This window comes from Brassica rapa, chromosome A08, assembly GCF_000309985.2.
Source record: "Brassica rapa cultivar Chiifu-401-42 chromosome A08, CAAS_Brap_v3.01, whole genome shotgun sequence".
NCBI classification, from domain to species: domain Eukaryota; kingdom Viridiplantae; phylum Streptophyta; class Magnoliopsida; order Brassicales; family Brassicaceae; genus Brassica; species Brassica rapa.
Window position 1 is genome coordinate 7,790,201 of NC_024802.2, and position 17,690 is coordinate 7,807,890.

A 17,690-nucleotide genomic window follows, 5' to 3' on the forward strand; every position below is an offset into this window, starting at 1 on the left:
GTTTTGTTCTTGAGCACTGAAGACTGGGTAGTTGAACATTAAAGCTGAATCTGAGATCTGAGAAGATTAAATGCGAAATTCAAGATGTCGGCAGCTATGGATAGGGCTCTCATGGCTCTCTCACTGGAAGATGAGGAAGAGGAAGTTCCGTTTGCCATGCCGGAGCTCCCTGGATTTAGTTCTATAGAGGAAAATGCGCTAAGCCTCATCGGGAGGACTCTCAATCCAGAATATCAAAAAATCTCTGGGTTAATTCTTACCATGCCGAGGAAGTGGCAGAAGGAAGATCGAGTTAGGGAGGGTAGCGCTGTCGGAAGAAAAGTTCCAGTTCATCTTTAAAAATGAGCATGATCTGATAGATGTGCTAGAGAAAGGAGTTCAGACCTTCAATGACTGGACGATTATCTTGGAAAGATGGGTGGAGAACCCGCCTGACGATTATCTCCAGTATATCCCTCTCTGGGTCCAGATAAGCAAAATTCCTGTCAATTACTACACAGAGGCTGCTCTCATGACGCTAGGGGAGATGCTAGGTGAAGTGAAGGTTATGGCCTTCGATCCGACGAAGCCTATCACGCAACCCTTCATTAGGGTTCAGATTCGTTTCAATGTTGCTAATCCCCTGAAGATGGCGAGGGTTCTGGATATGGGAGGAGGCAAAACTCATACGATTCACTTCGATTACGAGAAGTTCCAGAAGAGATGCTATACCTGCAAGAGGCTGAATCATGAGAAAAAATTCTGTCCGCTGAAGATCAAAAAACGTCAATCTGATGCTCTGCAGAGAAAAGAAAGGATCATAGCAGAAAAGTCCAAAGTCAACATTGTTCTGCAACATAATGACCCTCTTTTCGGGGTGTTGGAAGAAGAGCAAGTAGGACTGAATCCAAACACAGGAAGGCCGAAAATTGCTAGTGAAGTGTTAGAGGAAATGAGAAGATTTCTACTTGCTGATACGGGTGAAACTCTGGCTATCAAGGTTGACAAGGTGAAGAAATCAGTTAGAGAAGCTGAGAAAGATCCTCTGTTACAGAAGACCATTCTAAGACTAGAGCAAGCTCCGGTTTTAACTACGGATTTAAACAATGGCAAAGGACCAGTGTTTGACTTCGGAGATAAGGAGATTGACAGACGTAATTGGGACCTCAACGCCAAGCCGACCAAACTCTTGGCTGACTCCATGAAAGCTAACAGAAATGTCTTGCTGTCAGAGGCTGCGACTAGATTCAATAGCGGTTCGAATGTTGAGGCTGAAGGTTCTACCTGGACACATTTTCTGACAGTCTTACGGTGTTTCGAGTTGGGTTCTCTGAACCTTGTTCTTCCGGGACTGTTAGAAAACGGGTGCCGGTTAGGAGAAGGCCTCCACGAGCTCAAAGACAGCGCCAGTTGTTAGCTCTCACTGGTGGGAATGAGGTTCAAGTGGGAGAGAGAAGAGAAGGGAAGCAGGAAGTTGGTTCGAGAAAGAGGAAGAAGGTTAACCAAGGAACTGAGAAAGTTCCATCCATCAAGGTGCAATGCCTCTCGGTGATCCTAAGGGAGGGATTGCCCCCTCCCCAATGAGCATTATGAGCTGGAATTGCCAGGGATTGGGGCGGCCTCAAGACCTGACAATTCATCGTCTGCGGGAGATGTGTAAAAAGCAATGCCCGGAGATTCTGTTTTTGATGGAAACAAAAAACTGTTTTAATGTACTGATTGATCTGCAAGTTTGGTTAGGATTTGATAGAGTCTACACTGTAAACCCGACTGAGTTGAGTGGAGGGCTTGCTGTTTTTTGGAAGAAAAATGTAAGATTGGAAGTTAAGAAGGCTAATAAAAATATTATTGACTGCTTGGTTCATTTTGGAGGGAAATCCTTTTACCTCTCGTGTATATATGGAGATCCAGGAAGTGAAGGAAAAGCTAGAGTGTGGGAAAGTATCAGTAGGATTGACTGTCATCGGAAGGAGCCATGATGTCTCATAGGAGACTTTAATGAGATTTTAAACAATTCTGAAAAGGTGGGAGGGCCTAGAAGATCTGAAGCGTCCTTTATACCTTTTGCTGATATGTTGGAGTGCTGTGAGATGGAGGAATTCACAAGCAAAGGAAACATGTTTACTTGGGAAGGCACTCGATGGAAGAAAAGAATTCAATGCTGTTTGGAGGAAGTTTTGGGAATAAAACTTGGCTCTCTTTGTTTCCAAACTCTAACCAAACCTTCTTGGAGAAACGTGGGTCTGATCACAGACCGGTATGGTTGAACCTTTTTATAGCTAGCAGTAGCTTTAAAGGACAGTTCCGGTTTGACAAAAGGCTACTGATTAATCCGGAGGTTAAAGGTCTTAGTGACAAGGACTGGAGGAGCACTGGCACTAACCGCAATCTTAAAGTGTCACAAAAGATCAGTAGATGTAGAACGGTGCTGAGTCGTTGGAAGAGAGAGAACCAGACGAATGCTAGAATCAAAATTCTTAAACTGCAGGACATAATGGACTGGTTCCAATCGAAACCGTACCCCTGTAGATTTATGATTGAAGGTATTCGCAGAGAGTTGGTTGGGGCTTATAAAGAGGAAGAAATGTTTTGGAAACAGAAGAGTAGAGACAAGTGGCTGGTGTTTGGAGACAGAAGTTCGAAATTCTTCCACGGCTCGGTCAAGATGAGAAGATCAAAGAATCAAGTCTTGAAGTTAAAAGACAAGGATGGACATGAGCAGTGGACAGATGAAGCTAAAGCTGAGATTGCTAATGAATATTTCAATGAGCTCTTTAAGTCTACCAACACAAATGCGTATGATCATGTCTTTCAAGACTTTGTGCCGAGAGTAACCAACTCGATGAATGTTGATCTATTGAGGAACGTTTCTAAGGAGGAAGTCAAGGCCGCTATTTTTTCTATAAATGCTGATAGCGCCCCAGGGCCTGACGGCATGACTGGCGTCTTCTTTCAAAGATACTGGGACATAATTTGGAGAGCAGGTTACAAGTAAAATTTGTGAAGTTTTTGCCCAGGGTATTCTACCGCAGGAATGGAACCTCACCTATCCCTGCTTGCTGCCCAAGATACCTAACCCTGAGCACATGTCTGACTTGAGACCAATAAGACTTTGTTCGATCCTTTATAAGACGGTTTCTAAGATATTGGTTAGGAGAATTCAGCCTCTCCTCCCGACCATTGTCTCAGTGAATCAGTCTGCATTCGTCTCCGAGCGTGTGATATCAGACAACATTGTCATAGCGCATGAAGCGGTTCATGCCCTCAAAGCCCACCCTAAGATAGCTCAGGAGTACATGGCAGTTAAAACCGACATGTCTAAAGCGTATGACCGGGTAGAATGGAGCTATCTGAGATCACTACTGCAAACTTTGGGCTTTGATGAAAGAGTGGTCGACTGGATTATGATGTGCGTGACCTCGGTGACATATTCGGTTCTGGTGAATGACCAACCCTATGGTTTAATCTCGCCACAGAGAGGAATTCAACAGGGAGATCCCCTCTCTCCCTTCTTATTTGTGCTCTGCACCAAAGGGCTAACACATCTGTTAAACGTGGTGGAAAGAAATGGTTTATTAAATGGTGTGTGCTTCTCGGAGGACGGCCCATCAATTCACCACCTCCTCTTTGCCGATGACAGCCTATTCATGTGCAAAGCTACCCTAGCTCAAGCTACGGTTCTTCACCGGGTTCTTGAGTTTTATGGGGATGCTACAGGCCAGTGCATCAATCTGTTGAAGTCCTCGATCTCTTTTGGGGGCAAGGTGGATCTCCAGACTCGGTTTCTGGTGCGTGAGATCATGGGGACTGATAATGAAGGTGGAGCAAGTAAATATATGGGGCTTTCGGAATGTTTCTCCGGATCTAAAGTTGAACTATTCTCTTATCTGAAGGATAAGACACAAGCGCGGCTTGATTTGTGATATTTACAGCATTTATCTCAAGGAGGGAAAGAGATACTATTAAAATCAACGGCGGGAGCTATACCTGTGTCTGCCATGGGATGTATTAAACTTCCCAAGACGGTTCGTTCCAAGCTTGCTAGCATGATGGCCAATTATTGGTGGAGCTCTGAGCTTGGTCACAGGAAGATTCACTGGATCTTGTGGGACAAGCTGTGCTTACCGAAATGCCTTGGTGGAATGGGGTTCAAGGATCTAGAGTGTTTTAACCAGGCTATGTTAGCAAAGCAAGCAGAGAAAATCCTTAACAGCCTGCAGTGTCTTCTTGCGAGGTTTCTTAAAAGCATTTATTTTGTTGATGGAGATTTTCTCTCGGCTCCAGTGGGTGCAAGACCCTCCTATGCGTGGAGAAGTTTGTTTTTTGGTAGAGAACTTCTTCAAAAAAGACTGAAGCTACGACTAGGGAATGGTCAAAGAACAAAAGTTTGGCTAGACAAGTGGGTTGATGATCCGATAGTGGGACTCAGGGCGCCTTGGATAAAGAACACGACCTTTGATGTTAATCTCAGGGCGGAATCTCTTATTGATTTTGAATCGAGAAGATGGAACCAACATAAGCTAAGTGAGGTGTTTGTTCAAGGGGATGTTGAGATCATCTCTCGATGTCAACCAGTGTGTCATAGAGATGACTTTTTCACTTGGAATTACAACAAAAATGGTCGCATTCCTGTGAAATCGGCCTACTGGTTGGCATCTATGGAAAAGTTTAAGGTTCAGCATCCAGGATCTTTCGAGTTGCCGTCTCTGAATGAGTTGAAAGAGAGCTGTTGGCGGGTTCAGACAACACCAAAAATTAGAGTCTTCATTTGGAAAGCTATGAGTGACGCCCTGTCGGTTGCGGAGCTGATCAATGCTAGAGGAATGAAAGTTGATGCCAGATGCCATGCTTGCGGTGAGGAACCTGAAACAATAAACCATGTGCTTTTCACTTGTCATGTGGCCAGACAGGTTTGGGCCCTTTCCAGTATTCCAACCCCGCGTGGAGGCTTCCATGAGTCGTCAGTCTACTCAAACCTTAATTTTCTGCTCAATCTGAAGAGCGACGTTAATGGGTCTCTGAGAGTATGGAGAAGCTGGCCATGGATTGTGTGGAACCTTTGGAAAAGAAGAAATGAATTGAGCTTCAGAGGGAGAGAACTTACTTTGGAGGAAGTGGTAAAGAAGGCGAAAAATGAGACTGAAGAATGGCTCCTTGCGTAAAATGTGGAGAAGGAAAGGTCTGTCTCTGAGAAAGCAATTAACCCAGTGGTCGGTGCTAGATGGAAACCGCCCCCGTATGGTTGGCTGAGGTGTAATGTGGGAGTGGATTGGAGTAAAAAGGACAGCCTCGGTGGTGGAGGTTGGGTCCTAAGGAACGAGAGTGGGGTTGTTATCCTTCACAGTCGGAGAGCTTTTTCGGGTTTGTGTAACAAAGATGAAGCAAACTTTGAAATTCTTAAGTGGGTGGTTGAAAGTTTGAAAAGCCACCACATCTCGAATGTGATCATATCTGGGGACATGGAGGCCATGCTTGGAGGAATCGCAAGACCTGATGCTTGGCCATCCTTTCTCTTCTATGCTGGTGAAATTGAAAGAGAGTTGGCAGAAACTCAGGGTATTATTTTTCAAAAAGTGCCGAGAGAGGAAAACAGAGGAGCCATGCTTATTGCGCAAAGTGTGACTAGAAAGGGATTGACCTAATCTTATGTGGCAAGAGGCCATCCGAATTGGTTGCATGATCTTTTTGTTAACGAAAGTAGTAATCTCTAGTTAGAAGGTTTTTTATTGCTTCAGGTTCCAGTAGAGAGTATTTTTTTGGGAGATATGTTATAATGGCGAATGGTACCGTATTCCTATTTTGGGTACGTGGTCCCTTCGGCATTATTCAACGGCTCTGCTCTGGGTGGTATGTGGGTTGTATTATTACCGGATAGGTGTATATGTTGGCATATAAGTTCTCTGAAAATCAATGAAATTGTTGTCGGAAAAAAAATTAAATTGCATAAACGCCTCGTACGGTTGTACCATTCGTGTCATTGCTTTAGTTTATATATATGCATGTATGTATTTTGAGATGATAATAGTAATTATCATACTTAATTGCAACAAAAAAAATGTAAAATTAATCAATCAACAAAAATGTTTAGTGCAAATCTAAGCAACTTTGATCGCGATATGTGTCAATAATTTTTTTTAAATTGTGACATGTGTCAAAAATATGATTTCCTTTTTTTAAGATTTAAAAATATGATATAATATTACAAAAATATGTTTTTACAATTCTTTTTAAGATTTTGGAAAAGAACAATTACTATTACATAGTCTTTTACAATTATATATTGTTAAAATGGGATAGTAATTTTCATTTGTGTTTCAAATAAAAAATGTAATTTTCACTTTTTTTTAATCCTAAACAAGTAAATAATTATAAAAGATTATTTGAAAGTAAATTTATTTTTTGTTTAAAAAATATAATTTTCTTTTTTAAAGATACTAAAGAAAGAAAATTTTGAAAGAAAAATATTAACTAAAGTTAAAAAAAAAACGAATTATCAAAATCCTACAAGTACAAGAAATTATTTAATAAATATCATAAAGTAAAACTAGCTATAAAATAAGTAATATTTATTTTTTAAAAGCCTAAACAAAAGAAAATTTGAAAAGTATTACTATTATTTTACTATAAATAATAAACTTTCCTTTTTTATAGGTAATTGTATGTTAAAAAATTATAAACAAAAAAATAGCTACAAATATTTCACAACTATATTTAGGTTTAAGTTTCCACATCTTATTTTCACAAAACAAAATATTATTTACGAGAAAAGTATTACCTAAGTATTTTATTTTAATTTCTTCATAAAACTCAATTTTTTATAATCTTATTACATTTTATAATGCTAGCAAAATTGTTTTCCAATTATGATGTGTTTTCATACATGAGTATGTGTGAATATGAAAACAATTAAAAATATGTGTTTGTACGTATATGACAAAATATAAAATCAGTTTAAAAGAAAATTTTATTAAAAATAAATTAGTTGTACAAAAATTTTAAACAAAAACTAATTATAGTATCCTACCAATACAAGAATTTTTTTAATGAAAAATATAAAAGAAAAATAATTATAAAATAAATAAGTTTCCTTTTATTAAAATTCTAAATAAAATAAAAGTGTAAAAGCAATATTATTTTTCTTATAAATAACTAACTTTCCTTTTTCATAGGTAATTTTGTGTTTAAAAAATTATACACCAAAATAAATTCAAATATTTCACCCGCTATGATTGTTACATGTGCCAATAAAAAAATTATATGTTAATGTATCAATAAAAGTATGCCATTATATGAAAATAACTTTCTTTTTCCTAAGATCCTAAATAAAAGAGATTTGTGAAATACTTATTCATTTTTTAATTTTGACCAAATAAGATTTTATTTCTATTTTTTTAAAAAAAAATCCTTACAAAATATAATTGTAAAAGTCTATTTAATAGTAATTTTCACTTTTAAAATTTAAAATTTGATGATAAAAATGATACTAAAAATTATTTAATTAACAAAGAAAAATTGTTACAATATTATTGATATTGAAAAAACGAATTTTGAAAATAGCAACTGCTAAAAATAGTTAATTAACTGGAAATAATTATTTGATAGTAATTTTATTTTTATAAATCCCAAAAAAAATTAAATTTTAAAATATTATTTAATATTAATTTTCTTTTCTGAAGCCCTAAAAAATAAGAGAATATTTGATATATTTTTTAAAAATCATAAACAGAAGAGTTTTGTATCCTATTTTTACGTTCTAACCAAAATAAAATTGTAAAATATATTTCGTAACATTTTTAAGAGAGAATTTGATGATGAGTATGATACTAAAAAATTACTCAATCTGTTTAAATTAGTTTAGATACGAATTGTATAAATAGTATTTTTAAACTTATTTAATAGTAACTAGAAATAATTATCTGAGAACAATTTAATTTTTCTAAAATTTTAAACAGAAGAAAATTGTAAAAGATTATATGATAGTAATTTTCCTTTTCTAAAATCCTAAAACAAAAATGTAAAAGAGTATTTGATATATATATTTGACTGTAAATGAAAAGGATCCCTTAAAAAAAATCTAAACAAAAACAAATTGTAAAATTATGTAATAATAATTAAAAAAAAAGAATTTGATGACAAGTTTGATGTTAAAACTATTTAATTAACAAAAATAAAAAAATTAGGATGTGTTCATGATTGCTATTTATATATGTTTGGTCATACGAAAATTATACACATGTCTGAAATATATATTTTCATGTTTGGTCATAAGAAATAGATTATTATTATTATTGTCACTGAAGTTATTTTTATATGCATTTTGTTAAAAAATCAAGTTTAATCGCCATCTTATTACATTTTTTTTACTATGTAATATTTTTCTACTTCATTTTTAATTAAAATAATGTTATGAATATATCATTAAGAAATAATGAATTAAGAAAATTATTAAGAATCAGATAAGTTTAATAAAATATTAAATTATTAAATAAGAAAGTGTATTATGTTGTCATTGACTCGATTGGCCTTATTTAACTTTCAATTTTCTTATATTCTAATTCTTAATTCGGTTGGGTTGGGTTTAAAGTTATAGGTATGAGTGTTTTCTCTAGCACTTAGTAGAAAATTGATAAGAATTCACATATGCACTATGATTATAAAATACAAATATTAACTGTAATTTATGTGTAAAAATGAGTTCTTAATTATAAAATAAGTCTCACACATCATATGCAAAAATAATCCTAAAAGTATAATAAAATTATTTATTTTTTTATTAAATTAAAACATCCAAAAAAACCTGTTGCAACGCACATGCTCATATCTAGTATCTATACTAATAAAGTTGACTAGAAAGGCTCCACAATGCGCCACCTCAGCGAAGGCTATTCTAAAATGTGACACGTGGCGTTGTTTCCTCACTCTTTGTTTCTGAAAAATGGGTCGTCTACTTACGAAAGCATCATGTTGCATTTGATTTATTTGTTTGGACCTATCATTATTCCAAAATCTCGGTCCAAAAGTCTTTCTTCTTCGATCTTGTCGGAACAAATTAGCCAACAAAAACTGTCGGTTTACATAACGCCTTTCCTCTGAATTCAGTCAACCACTATAATGATCTCATTAATGTCGTTCTCATCACTACCTCCACTCTCTCGCATTAGTTCACTCACACCGCCATGGAAACATCTGAAAACTACACCTATAACCATAAATACCATAGTTGGATTCACTAAAAATCACAAATTCCATCAAATCATTTCACATTCTCTCTTCTTATCAAAAAAAAATTCCACATCCTCTATCTGCAGTTCAGCTATCTTCAATGTCCACAGTGACCTACGTCTAACTGAATTGAAAGCCGAATGTTGTCCTAAACCAGCCGAGGTGCGATTGCTCCTGTTGGGGAGGCTTGGAATGCGAAGAAAGAAGGTGAACTCATGGGCGTTGACATGCTCTTGGTAGATGAAAGGTAAACGCAAAGAAGGTGAGATGGATGGTTGATAATTTCACGAGGCTCTCTGGTGACTCGCGGTTCATGGACCATGGCAAGTATGAAGTATCACATGAAATAACATCAACCCCATAAAATTCTTTCTATAACACGATTTCCTAGATATCATAATATAACATTCACTCTCAAAATAAAGGCACAACCAGGGGCGAATGCAGAACACTTATAGACTGGGTGCACATTTAATTTAAAATACAAAAAACACTATCTAAGGATCGAACCTGGGTTAATTGTGGGTGCACTAGATGATTCTAACCACATTATCTAATAGCATTATGCAGATTTAACCAACAAAAATTTAATTATCCAAATTTTTATGGGTGCACGTGTACACCTAACTCTGTGAGTGGCTTCGCCCCTGGGCACAACACACAAAAAAACATAATCACACAGAATTTCTCAAAACATATTTACAATGAGGGTTAAGTTTTGTGCCTCTCAATACACATTATTTTCATAACAATAAATATGCAACAAATAAAAAATTACAATAAAAAAATGTGCAAACAAAAAATAACAAAACATGTGACACCACTTACATTTCAACTATGCGTGCATATAAATTAAGAACCGAAAACCGAATTGAAGTCAACAAAAAAGACAAACCAAAACTAAACCAAAATTCATAAACAATCGATCGGTTTATATATTTTTGAAGCTGAAAAATCAAAATCGTATCATCGAGCCAAATAAGAAACTAAAATAGTAATTCTATTTAGTTATAAAATTACCAAAAAATTAAAAAATTATTTATAAACCAAATACCTGAAAAATTGAAATAAAAATTATGTGCCACCACTGAACATGAGCAACAAATAAATACAATAAAAATGTGCAAACAAAAAATAACAAAACATGCACTATCACTATGGTTTCAACTATGCTCAGCATATTAATTAAGAAGAAAAAGCCGAATCGAAGCCCACAAAAAAAATGAATCTGAAACTGAAATATTTCACAAATAACCGAGCAGTTCATATATTTCTAAAACTGAAAAAATATAACCGTGTTAGAACCGAACAGAAAACTGAATGAGTACTTAAATTATAAATTATATTTAGTCTTAAATTACCAAAAAATAATATTAATAAAATATGAAATACCCGAATATTTATTTATCCAAAATATTTAAATTTATTTGAGTTACCCGAAATAACAGAATTATCCAAATAGTGTTTGTTTCAATATTAAAATTTATATGGATTATCCGATATTAAATCCCAAAACTGAAAAGATCTGATTTTTATGCGAATTATCCAAAATTAACCAAAAATCAGAACCGAATTGGAACCAAAAGTTTATTGGATATTAGTTGGTTCTTATGATTGGTACCCAAACTAAACTAAAGACCAAAATAACCAAACCAAGACTAAAGAAACTTTCATAACTAATTGAATGGTTCCTATAATTCTAAAACCAAAAAAATAAAAAACCGAGGAAAAGAAACATGAACTGAACCGAAAACTGAACATTCATGCATAGTTTCAACTTCTTGAGACCAATTCAGCACATATCTAAAAATACAAAAAATATACTTAATGATAAATAGTATATACATTAGAAATTTAAAAAAAATAAAGAATAAATTTATAAAATAACTAAACCAATAAGTATATACAAACAAAACTTATGTTTAACCGAATATAATACATCCCGCGCGAAGCGCGGAAATGCCACTAGTATATATATAAAGTAGGATATTCTTTTCACATAGCGCGCCATGTCATCTCTTTTTAAGTTCTGTTTTTGCTTCCGGTTACTCTTAAGTTATGGGCCATGAAGTTTTATTGAGCCTATTATCCTGCATTCAGAATGAAAAGTTAAACCTTCTCAACAGGGCACAAACATCGACCTCTTTGTCGTAGAAGACGGTTCTAGAAGCGGTAGAAGGATAAACACCTCCGAGTTCTCCACCGAGAAGATTGAAATGGGTGCCACATAGATACACAGGATCGATGGAAACCATGTTTATAGAATCGCCTAGGAGACCGTTATCTTGTCTCTGACGAGCCATGGGAATGTATGGACTCCACCATTGATAAAGCAAAAACCTTTACTCAAGTTGGCATCAAGATTGACCCTTCGATCGTCGAATCTATCTCCGGACTATTCAATGCTCTCATTGAGTATTGCCACTAGGTCCTCTTCTTCCCGTTGTGTCTGGTCGTTCTTCAAATTCAATCAGCAGTAGAGGAGAATGGATTCTAAGGGTATGGAACATGGAGCAGAAAGTCACTTGAGAAAACCAACTTTGTGATGTTCAGCAACACGAATAGAACTTACACATCATCTCTCGAATCTTGATTACACAGGAGAGAGTGAGTATCAGAAGTTTATAGGCGAAGAAGTCACCATAGCCAAATGTTATATAAGTGTTATCCATCACTTGGCATCTGTTCCTGCTCAAGGTGTTATCCAGTTGATTTGAACGGTCACCAAGATCGAGTGGCAGAGAGTAACCATGATCGTCCTGCATTTCTTAGATGGTTCTACTGTGTTTGCAGATCAGTGCTCGGCTGCGGTTGTGTCTGCCTCATTTTTCGTTTGGTTGTTGTTCGTTTTTAAGATGTTGAATGTTAACGCTGACGCTAGACGTTGATGCGGGACACCTATATATTTTTTTGTCATCACGCTGGACGTATATTAGTGTTGTTTATTTGGTAGACGCTGCAGCTGTTTTTCATTTAATTTATATTTTATTTTTATAAATTTTATAATTATATTTAAAATAAATATGTAGTTTAAATATATTTACATCTATAAAAAATATTATATTAAATGGTAATAAATTTTTAGTCAAATATATAAATATAAAAGCTTTTTTGTTATAAATCATAAGCTAAACTAAAACAAAATAATAAATAAAAATCTTTATCCAAAAAAAAACTAAATAAACAAAGAAACTATTCACAACTTTATTTTTTGCTAATTAAACCTTTTAACAAAAACTTTTAATGTTTCAAAAATTCAACTAATGATGAATTTTTATAACTAAATTGCAATAAACCTCATTTTCTGCTTATAAAACTTTTTTTTTCTTAACAACTTTTTAATATTTCAAAATTCAATTTATGATGAAATTTTGATAATTAAATTTCAAAAACCCTTCATTATATTGGGGTGGCCCAATAAATTACTCAAAACATCAAAGTAAACAACACTGATAACTAATAATGATAATCAAAGGACTAAGAATTAAAAGATGATAAAAAAATGAGTTTTACTACAATCGTTATCTAAGAGAATAATAATCACAAGTTTGTCAACAGCAGTGTTACATGATTTATAATCAAATGTCACAAAAAGAGTTATGTTTCTTCTATAAATATCTTACCTTTACATTCACATAGCCTCTCTTGACTAGAAAATACATCTACAACGTTAAACAATCATGCACCAAAAAGGAGATTGATCCTTGCACAAATAAAAAGGCTTTTCATACTAATCTGTTGTTTTTAGTAGCAAACGTAAGTCATTGGTTATTTCAGAAGATTTAAGCAGATACTGGTTCGTATGGGTATGAAAGCCAAGATTGCTTGAGAGCCTCTGACGCAGAAAGACGCTTTATGGGGTTTATCTCTAGAAGATTACCTACAAAGTCTGTGAATCCTTGGTCTCCCATTGGTAGCCTATGTTTCAGTGACGTTCTTTTAGGTATCAGGTACTCCAATCTGTTGCTTTCCTGTAAAATATTTTTTTGAAAATTTTGAGAAAGAGTGTTCTTATTAGCAGCATATATGCTTCTCCCATTCAACACTAAGAGCTGCAGAAGTTTGAAACAAATCACGTAAGTCATCATTCATCAATTATCAGATACACAAACCATGTTAAGCAATGAACCATTAAACATATTACTAGCTAAAGCAAACAAAAAACAAGAAAACCCATCAAACAAAATGTAAAGATTCAGTGACCAACACTCACTGTTTATACCTTAGGTAGAAGCAACTCAAACATAAACCATTGACTAAACATCAGCCAAGGAAAGAGTTTATACACTTGAACACAATCAAAACAGTCATATTAAAAAGCGAACCAAGTCCATGGACAGATACTAGAATTATCAGTCAACCATACAAAGCTAAACTATCACTCATCAATCAGAGGAGTTTTAGTTATACGTACAAACTGATCTTAATAAAAAAGTCAACAAAAGCTTATATGTTGCCATATTTTTAACAAAAAGCACCAGTATCATTATCCTAAACGATGATATTTGAATTATGTGTTGTTTTATCTTGAGAGGTAATGAATAAAAGTGAACAGGCCACAAACACATCCAAAATGAAACACAATTATCATCAGTAGGAAAACGAAGAGATAATATTCAGAAATGTAAGTGAACAGATTATCTTCATTCAATTATTATCATAGTGATACTGATGCTTTTTGTTTGAAACTATGGCAAGAGATAAGCTAATGAATAGACCACAAATCCATCTATACGAACAGACCACAAACTATGGCAAGAGATAAACTATCAAAAAAATGTAAGTGAACATACAACAAACCCCATTGAATAGAGTTTTGATATGTAATCTCGATTCCGAACTCAATCCTCTCAAAGCAATTGCAATCTTTATTGAATGAATAGTTAAATTGATATTGTAAATCAATGAGTACTCGTAGGCCTAACCGTAACGAGAAACTCCTCAACTCAACATACTCAATCTACAATACCAAAGCTCACTCTAACAGAATACAACAAACTTCTAACTAACTCTTATTCACCAATCATCAAGCTTCAAACTCCAAGCTCATCATCTTCAACTTCAAGCTCATCTTCGGTTCGCTTGATTCCTTCCTTCTCTCTCTTTCTACTTCTTATCTAACAACGATCACACTTATCAATACCCCCTCCCCCTCCGTCATTAAATTTACCCTCAAGAGCATAAGAAGGAAACTGTGATATAAAGTTTGCAATCAACATCCAAGTAGTTTCATGTGATGGCATTCCAAGACATTTTACCAACACATGTAGGCGTGCTGCAGTGTCATAACGAGTACCAATCACATCACGTGGTTGTAAAACTAGACCCTTCTAATCAAGGCATTGCGGAGGTAATGGATTAATAGTGTGATCAGATTACACCACTGCCTTTAGTTGTGACCCACCGTTTGGATTTGATCAACAACTTTAAATGGTAGGTCACTCTACCAGTCCGTTCCATGACTTTGAATGGACCAAACTAATGAGCTGAAAGCTTCTGACACAGTCTTTTAACAACTGATTACTGCCTATAAAGTTTGAGCTTCAAATAAACAATAGTGCCTACTTCAAACTCCACATGGCGACAATGTTTATTTGCACTCTCACGCATCAATTGTTGAGCATGACTTAACTAATTCTTAATGTCTGCCAACATACGATCCCTCTCCTTAAGTAAGCCTTCCAACTCCATATTATTTGTAGATCCTTCCTCGTAACTGATCACAGGAGGATGCCATAAACCACTTTAAAAGGACAAGTTTTGAGGGATGTTTGGTATGAAGTATTGTACCATAATTCTGCCCAAAACAGAAATTTCGACCAAGTTCTCGGATGTTTTGATGCAAAGCATCTCAAAGATGTCTCCAAGCATATGTTCAAGACTTCGGTTTGGGGGTGGAATGTGGTACTATATTTGAGCTTTGTCTTAGATAAACAAAATAATTCATTCCAGAAAGAGTTGAGAAAGACCTTATCTCGATCTTATACAATTGAACTTGGAAGATGAGCAAGGTTTGACCAGAATCTCGGAATAAAATCATGGACGACTTTAATGTAAGTCGTCGGACGGACGACTTCCGTGTAAGTCGTCTAAAAAAATATTTTTTTGTTTTATTTTTCAATTGCAAAACTAACCTAAGATGACTTCCATATAAGTCGTCTAGGTATAACAAAATATTGATTTTTTAATTTTTTAGTGGACGACTTACGTGTAAGTCGTCCAGGAAAAATCAAATTTTTGACACAATTCAGTCAAATGCAAAACTAACCTGTTTTCTCTAGACGACTTACATGGAAATCGTCTCGAATTTTTTTTTAACAAACAAAGATGGACGACTTCCATGTAAGTCGTCTATAAAATCACATTTAAAAGTCAATTGCAAAACTAACATGTGCATTGACCAGAAGACTTCCGTGTAAGTGATCTACAGCCAGACGACTTACTTGTCTGGACGAACAGATCTGGGAAAAAACTGATTTCATAGTTTCAACCAGTGAGATAACTTGTTTATCACACATAAGTCTTCTCCAAGCACCCAAAATCTCCATCAAAAGTGACCCATCAAAGAATCGTAAGCTTCAATGGCTCTATGAACCATAAAAATTTTAGAATCAAAATCTTGTGTTTTCTTTGGATGAATATGGAGAGAAAGTGAAAGAGATGTTGTTTTTAGTTCATAAGAATTGAGAATGAAAGAGTCTAAATCGATATTTAGGTGCATTAAGAGTTTCAAATTTGTTGTTCATGGTGGTTGGTGTATTGATGGCAATGACAATATTGTGAATACTTGAGGAAGATGAAGATAATAGAGAAAAATATGCATTTTCCAAAAAAAAAAGTTATGACATTTTCGTAAATAATTAGATTTTTGGGGGTGAAAGAGGCAAGTCAAAGTTTCAAAAAACACATGGGTTAGTTTTGTGTTTGACTTTAAGTTTTGAGTCATATTTGCAAAAACCCCTTAAATTAATGATGATTGGTTTATTTCATTGAGACTTGTATTACATTGGTTGTTCTATTTCGGTTGGTTCCCCAGACCACCTCAAACTTGAGTAATAGATCAGCCGTTTGATGTCAAAAAAATTAATGATGATTGATTACCGAAAAAATTAATGATGTTTCACCTTAATTGTTATATATCTACATTTTATTTCTAACCCATCAATATATATATATATATATATATGAAAATTTAAAACAATTAATATAGTTTATTTATATAAACCATAAATCATATTATTGGCAAGTGGTAAGATATATTAAATCTAGGGGTGTTCAATCCGGATATCGGTTCGGTTTCGGTTCGGTTTTTTTCGGTTTTCGGTATTTCGGTTAGTAAAATATGACTACCATTCTAAATCCATATTTACTTCGGTTCGGTTCGGTTTATATACCGTCGGTTTTCGGTTTATTCGGTTTTATACCAAAAAACATAATTATTTTGTTTGAGATCATATTATATGAATTTTAGAGTCATATTGTCAACACAGTCATTTATTAAAAATATATTGCATGTTCAAATAAATGAACAAAAAAGTAAAAATGCTTTTACCTTCAAATAAAATAATCAAAGCTTGAAATTTTGAAAATAAAAATATGAAACAAAACAAAAACATGAATTTTTTTTTTCACTCTTCCATATTTAGTGTTCATTAAACTCATGCTTTTTCAATTGAAAATTTTTCATTAATTATTGTTCATCAAATTATAATCTTCATATTAATTTAGTGAAGACTAAAATTAAGCAAAAAGATCAAAAAAGACTTAGAAAATAAGATATCTGAATTGCGATGTATTGTTATTTAGTTATAGTTCAAGTTTACAAATTAAGGTTTTTTATTACTATAAAATTATAGTAATAGTTATTAACACAAATTTAAATTTTGTAACAAATAGATTTTCATGTATTGTTATAAAATAGATACATATTTTCATGTTTCTACTTTTAATCGGTTTTGTTCGGTTTATTCGGTTTAATCGGTTATATACCAAACCATATCCAAATCCTACTGTTTTTATAAAATTATATCCATTCGGTTTATATGGTATATACCAAAACCAAACCATATTGTCTATTTCGGTTCGGTTCGGTACGGTTCGGTTTCACCATATTGAACAGCCCTAATTAAATCAATGACATTTACAAATTAACATAATATGACTAAAGCATTTTAACTGAACTGGAGATACTTGCTTTTTTAAGCACAAGAGCAATTTCATATACTATTGTTAAACTATTACTGTCACACTAGAATTATTTATATATTTGGAAAGGAATTATTTAACAATTCTGTTATTAATCTATTTTCTCACCGATATATATATATATACATAATATATTTGAAGTGATTTTTGGAGAATATGCCATTATTCCTTAAAATACATTTTTCAAACAAATCCAATTTTTTTTTTCTAAACTAAATCTGTAACTGATATTTTTTTCTTCACAATTAGATAATCAATGCACAATTTGATAAAGTGATCCTATT

General features: G+C 34.1%; 1 protein-coding gene and 1 long non-coding RNA gene across 2 annotated transcripts; one reads left to right on the top strand and one right to left on the bottom strand.

Moving 5' to 3' along the window:
• The first annotated feature begins 84 nt into the window (after positions 1 to 84).
• Positions 85 to 6,479, top strand: LOC103833723. Its single transcript, XM_033278033.1, has 2 exons — positions 85 to 178; positions 264 to 6,479. The coding sequence occupies exons 1-2, from the start codon at positions 85 to 87 to the stop codon at positions 1,394 to 1,396; spliced, it is 1,227 nt and encodes a 408-aa protein (XP_033133924.1). The 3' UTR covers positions 1,397 to 6,479.
• A 1,272-nt stretch (positions 6,480 to 7,751) lies between these two features.
• LOC117127106 lies at positions 7,752 to 16,679 on the bottom strand. Its single transcript, XR_004449888.1, has 2 exons — positions 11,390 to 16,679; positions 7,752 to 11,342 (listed from the first exon to the last, which is right to left on the bottom strand). It is a non-coding gene; the product is annotated as an uncharacterized LOC117127106 (long non-coding RNA).
• Between the last annotated feature and the right edge of the window lie 1,011 nt (positions 16,680 to 17,690).

What these genes read in the sequence shown, in the direction of transcription:
- LOC103833723 (XM_033278033.1), top strand. Translation starts at nt 85, where the DNA reads ATGTCGGCAGCTATGGATAGGGCTCTCATGGCTCTCTCACTGGAAGAT. An exon ending in GCCGGAGCTCCCTGGATTTA is followed by an intron (nt 179 to 263) that starts GTTCTATAGAGG and finishes AATTCTTACCAT; the next exon opens with GCCGAGGAAGTGGCAGAAGG.